The 6,051-nt window shown below is 48.1% G+C and overlaps 1 protein-coding gene across 5 annotated transcripts in view; it reads right to left on the bottom strand.

The window, feature by feature from the left end:
- Positions 1-946: 946 nt before the first annotated feature.
- The window catches only part of GDPD5 (glycerophosphodiester phosphodiesterase domain containing 5), a 305,947-nt gene continuing 300,842 nt past the window's right edge, over positions 947-6,051 (bottom strand). For 4 of the 5 annotated variants that reach the window (XM_014601505.3, XM_014601508.3, XM_019479382.2 and 1 more), the window contains one exon: positions 947-3,845. In XM_014601505.3, coding sequence (XP_014456991.1) covers positions 3,730-3,845 — 116 coding nt within the window. In that variant the 3' untranslated portion in view covers positions 947-3,729. Of the gene's footprint in view, positions 3,846-5,015; positions 5,126-6,051 lie in introns of those variants that run through there. The other variant, XM_014601509.3, reaches the window with a different exon arrangement.

Raw genomic sequence — 6,051 nt, 5'->3', positions numbered from 1 at the left:
ATTTTTCAGGCAGTTGAATTCAACATGTTAAAAAAAACCAAGCCCACCAATGCACAGAGTTAAGCTGTTTGGGCAGAAACGTCTCCCTCTGATACTCCTGACACACATGCTTGGTGTTTGCAAGGTCAATCCTACAATTCTTCAGGCCTCCCTAGAGCCTCCTAGGGAAAAATGAGCTGACATTTTCAGTGAGGGGGAGGAAAATATGCCTTTCAGTTCATTTTTACATGCCTCAGGAAGAACCTAAGTCATGTATGCCATGACACCCCTTTTGCAGGTCGTCATGAGTTGCATAATTGAGTGCTTTGATTGGAAATGACAGAGCAGAGATCATTTTTTATATTGTGTACATACAGCCCCTGCACTGCAGGCTTTTGTTCTCAGATTGAATCCTTGCAATACAAATAATTGGATGTGTTATAGGATATCTCTGGCTCACTTTTAGGTCATATTGCTATTTGTTTGGTTGAGATCACTTCTGAGCGCTGCAGCTGAGCGCTCGGCACCGGGGGGTGCAATCCTCTTGATTCTGGGGAAGATTTCAAAAATATCAGAAAAAGGGAGGGGATGGGGAAAGCTAAGTAACACCCAAGGGCTATGGCATCTGATCAGTGCATGCCACTGCTCCAACTGTCTATAGGCCAAGAAAAAGGTGAGCCATGTGTCAGGATGGGACAGGACGGGAGCCACGAAAAATTCTCCCCAGCATTAATGGACACGCTTGTCCATCTCCCACCCCCCAACTCTCCCCACCACGCCATGCTTAAGCCCTGACAGACGTCTTAGGTAGGTTGGATCACACAAACCGCCGGTGAAACCCCAGCTTTTGAAAGATCCCCTTTCAAGCCTTTCAGTCCCCCGCAAAACTCCCATAGTAACCCACTACAATTAGGCCCTTCCACCTGCCACCTCCCACGCCGCAGGTAATACAACTCAGACAATATAGTAGCAGAGAAATACTGACATTTTATTTCACAGAGGACTGTGGGACTGATTTTGGTCTAGACCCCTTTTCGCTGCAAACGCATATTGGTTTTGGGAGTCAATTGGCAGGATGACAGCGGTCATCACGGCAGAACCAGAAAGGTTTGAGTCTCTTAGCAAGAAGTGTGTGTTGCGAGTCGACAAGGTCTTACTAGGTTTCTTCCAACCCTTCCAGGCTGTTGAGCATCTGCTCTTTCAACAAAGCCGACTCCGAGGTCAGGGTGTGGACGTGCAGGTGATCGTCCGCAGATAGCGAGATGTAAAAGAGTCTCTCAGTGGCTACCAAGTGCAGCCGGGAACGGTTCAAAAACCAGCCCCACGACTGCAGCTCTTCTCAGAAGGCTTCGGGCCAATAGCACAGATGTGTTTTTTCCCCCCAGTCTGCAAAAAACCCATCTGATTTCATCAGCGGGAGAGAGCACCGAATAAAAGACAGCACAGCAGGGGGCAATACACTGACTGGGTCACGTGCTGATCCACATCTACACTGGGAGAAACCCAGATTAAACTCCAATAGCTTTAAATCCAAAGTAAAACTATCACAGCAGCAGAATACCAACCAAGAGTCTGGCCTTGCATTTTTTAAAGTTGTCTTAGGACACAGATTATAATAGGTTTCATTCTTAGGGTTACAAATAGCACATTTAATTTTCAAACCAAAAAAAATAAAAATAAAAATCCAAGAATGTTTTTCCATCCACCCCCGGGGTTAGTTTCTTAATTTTTTCCCCCTTCCACTTCATTCAGTTGTATCATCAGCTTTACCTTCCGGTCAGGTTTGTTTCCCAGGTCAGGATTTGGGGTCTAAAGCTGTTGGGGAACCGCTATATCTTAAAAATCATTGCAAAAACCAGCTTCAAGAAAAATCTTGCTGCTCTCATGATGTGCTAAAGCCATTTCAAAGATCTCCATCCTATGACCGTACAGCACCTATGGCAGATTGCTCTCTGTTTAACAAGGGTGATGCCAGGTAGGACAGTAGGAAGAAATCCCATTTTGTCCTTTGAAGACATGACTCGGATCCCTCCCCAGGGGACAGATTTCACACCCAAATGGTCTTCACGGCAGTGTTTGCTGGGCTTGCAAGGCAGCCAGTGATCACTGGCATTTCTTACCCTCCATGTTTCTTGTGTTACCCAGAACAAAGGGGTTGGTTGTCTACGCATCACTTGAGTGCCCAGCCAGGAGCATCACCGTGAACCAGGCCCTGCACATATCCTTTGGGTTCATATGCACCATGTCCTGGAAGTGTGGCAACGTAGCTGCTGTAGAGCGGCCTTCAGTGTCATTTCTGGCTGTTGGCATGCACAGAAGCAAAGCAAGGGCTGAGCCCGTTTCCTGCCGGTGCCCTTAGGTGCTAATGTACATGTGTCCTGAAGTTACAAACGCTACCAAGAATTGGTGGACTCTGTCAGGCTTCAACTGGCTTTGGGACCAGCCACAAGCAAGAGTCCTCCCCGTGAGACCAAGAGAGGGAAGAGCTGCCAACTATTTCTTGCAGCTCAAAAACCGGCAAAATGCAGATGCACATTTGTTGTCACGGCCCAGTTGCAATGTGTGGAAAAAGAAGGAACAGGAGGGAGCGAGGGGTGGGAAAATACTTTGGAAGAGAAAAATAAATGCATCTTCGATGCACACCATGTCTGGCCATTTTTTCCCTTTTATTTTAGCACAGGATTTTCTGTGTGGGCATTTCACTTGTTTCTGCAGCGGTCTCCTTTGGAGGAAATTAAACCTGTAATCTGTAAACATTTATTGCAGAATAAGGAGAACGTCCCCTTGGTTAAATAAGTGACTCCCTTGGACCAACCTCACATTTGCCCATTTATAAACCAGATTTCCTCACCCCCGCACAGCAACTTGCCTCTGTGATGGAGAAATGCAGGAGCGAGGCCCCTTACTATTTGGTGCCAGGCAGGGGATTATGGGGCAATGCATAATATCTTTACACTGGCAGGCATTGGATTGGCACCTCCTTAAAATGGCCTGGCACCAGGCTCTTCATAGTAGTAGGAGGTTTCCTGCCAATTATGGGTGACTACTGTCTTCGTTTAGGTTGGGGTGAGGACAGTGGCATTGGCTTGAAAGCCCATCAACAGCTTAACCTCGAGCACTTCCTACTGCTCCAGGGAAGCAGGAAAGCAATTAAGCCATTGCCTTCCTCTGCCCCTGAAGGCTGCCTGGGGGCAGGACCGTCTCCTCTGCTAGGAATATGCTCTGTCTCTCTCTGACCGGTCTTCTATGAAATTCAGCTGGAAACGGCATTACCCAGAAAAAGAAAGGGACACTTCACAAGAACGTCACGACATACACTTTTAAACAAGGTCAGCTACACAATCGCCACATCGAGGGGAGTGGGAGGGGGGTTGTGGGACACTCCACCTGCCTACCCCAACGTCCAGGCTGTCACTTCAAAATTTGTCATCAGCTTTGGCCAAAATGCCGACATTTTTCGTGGGCACGTTATGTCCGCTTGTGCACTAAAAGAAATGCATACAATCTCCAAAAATACAAGAAAAAGGACAAAAAAATTGGACTTTCTACATATGTACACAAAGCCCCTCCCCGACCACGCAGTCCAGAGAGGCATGGGGAGCCAGTGACCAGAGAAGGGGAGGATGTCTGCACATTCAGTAGTTCCAGAAGGGTCCCCATGCCATTGGGTTCGGAAGAGAGCCAACGCCACTCATTGCAACAAGAACGGCAGGGTTTATTGTTGTGCCATTGGGTTTCGTTTCCAGTTCCTCAGTCCATGCGCAGCTTCATGTCCCGATGGTCCATGGGGGTGACAACCTCGTTGGAGTAGCCGTTTTCAGAGCACAGCGACAGCTCGTCCGTATTCTCCCCTCCGTTGTTGATTTCTGCGGAAGACAGAGGAAAATGAAGGCCCGCGGCCGATGACCGGAGTCCCCTCCACCAATGCACCACGTGGACATGCCCCGCTTGCCATGACCGATCTACCAAGGTGTGTGAATCAAAAGCACGCTGGATCTCACAGAAGAAGTGCCTTAGGGCTTCAGAGGATCAGTCCCTAAGGGCCTCCTATTTTTACAGACAGAAGCACAGAGCGACCCGCCCAAAAACCAGCAAGTCAGCGGTACAGCTTCCAGCAAACGTATCTCTTAATGCTAGCCTGCTGGTGGCTCTCCACGGATGGGCCACCGCCGAAATAAAATGACTCCCATTTTATACCAGGGTAAACAAAATGAGATTGATACCCCTTTTTGTCTACAAATCCCAAAGCCTAATGCTGCCCACTAGACAATCCTTCCACTGTGAACAGCTGAACTGGAGCCACCGACACTGCAGTAGGCACTTATAATAAGGAAAAGGTGAGTTTGGAGTGCAATTTTCACTAGTTCAGATTTTAACCCAATGGACCTGCCTGTCTTTGTGCTGGAAACAGAGATACTCCCAGGACTTGCTGGTTTAGCTGAATGAAACAGCCCATTCTGTGATGCTTTTCATTGTTGGTACCGGTCTTCATCATTTTTCCTCCTTCACAGGCACAAATCATGACAATGTATTTTACCTCTACCTCTTAATATGTGCAACGTGAAGAGAACAGCTGGAACGTCAGCCTGACCTGACCAGCATTTGTTTTCATGTCACTAAATTTGGAGGGGAGTCCACGGGATTCATTTGCACCACTGAATGGGAGAGCGTAATTAGCCCCATAATTTAGTCATCTCCCAGGAGCACAGACGTTAGTATGCAAGTCCTTTGCGCAAGGAGAGATTATCCACACAATCTGGAAGAATGTAAATGCATCAGCTTGGATCTTTCAAAGCTAAAAGTCTTCCCTTAGCACAAACCCTGTTTCCTTACCAAGCAGACATTGGTGTGGTAAGTACGCCCCCTGCTAGAAGCCATATGCATCAGCCGGAAAGGTTTTTAGAGGAAGGGAAAACCAGCGTGCCCTAAGCAGTTAGTAGCCCGCAGACCCATGATGCCTACAGTCCCCACAGAAGCCTTCACCCATACTGGTGCCAACCAGTGACCCGTGCTTTTCAGCTCTCTGCAGTTTTACCTTGTAACGACTAGAGTCTTTTTTAAAAAAAAAAAAAAAAAAAAGATAAAAGAAAAAAAAAGCCAACAAGAAATTTTGTCAGTGAATCAGGCAGACTTCAGACGGTAGAACCTGCAAGACAGTGCAAAGAGCCTCACATGAAGCAAGGTTGAAAGAAGCAATTGGCTCAGATTCTCAAACAAGTTAGCGAGGGAAAGAGATCCATTAGGTCATGAATCCCGGGACTATTGGCATGGCGGAGAGCACCCACCTTCAAGGTGGGGGCATTAGGCAGACCCTACAGGGCAAAGGGAAAGCTTTCACATATGCTAGGGACCACAGCACGCACTCTCCCAGGCCCCTAGGAACGTACTGTGGTTGCTAGCAAATGCAAAAGCATCTTCCCGGCTATTCTTACCTGCACTCACTTGCAACCAGAGATGCCTTCACCTTGTGTGGCAGACCTAGCCCTAGCAAGAGTCCAGTCCAGTCCACAGCTTCATGCTCACTTCTTTCTCTTCCCCACCTCCACACCATCACAAGCTCCCACTGAACATGGCTACTCTGGCACCCTCCACTCTATGATCTCACTATAAAGCAACACCAACTGGGCAACTCAGGGGAGTACTAAAGTTTCCAGTCGAATACCCTCCCTTCAAATCTCTCCTCAATCCCACCCTTTGCTGCGCTGCCCACAAGAACGCTTGGCAAGAGTTTAGCTGCTGGGGTCCTGAAACCGCTGCCGGTCCCGCTGACCTCTGCCATCGAGTTGTCAGCCTGAGTTCCCGCATTGGTCTCTCTCTGCCATTACAGCAAGGACAATCGTTTAGTTCTTCATTCATACAGCAGCCAGCTCAGGGGGGCCTGATCCATGGCTAAAGCAACTAGAATACTAACAAAGGCAGGAAACCTCGCAGTTTGGTAGATGCTTGAAATCTCTTTGCTTTGCCCCATGAGACGTTTCATAGCTTCATAGATTGTAAGGCTTGGAAGGGACCTCGGAAGATTATCAGATCCAGCCCCCTGCACCAAGCAGGGAAGATAACTGGGGTTCAGAG

This window comes from Alligator mississippiensis, chromosome 1, assembly GCF_030867095.1.
Source record: "Alligator mississippiensis isolate rAllMis1 chromosome 1, rAllMis1, whole genome shotgun sequence".
Lineage (NCBI taxonomy): Eukaryota > Metazoa > Chordata > Crocodylia > Alligatoridae > Alligator > Alligator mississippiensis.
Note: the sequence above shows the minus strand (reverse complement) of the source record. Positions and strands in the feature narration are given on the sequence as shown.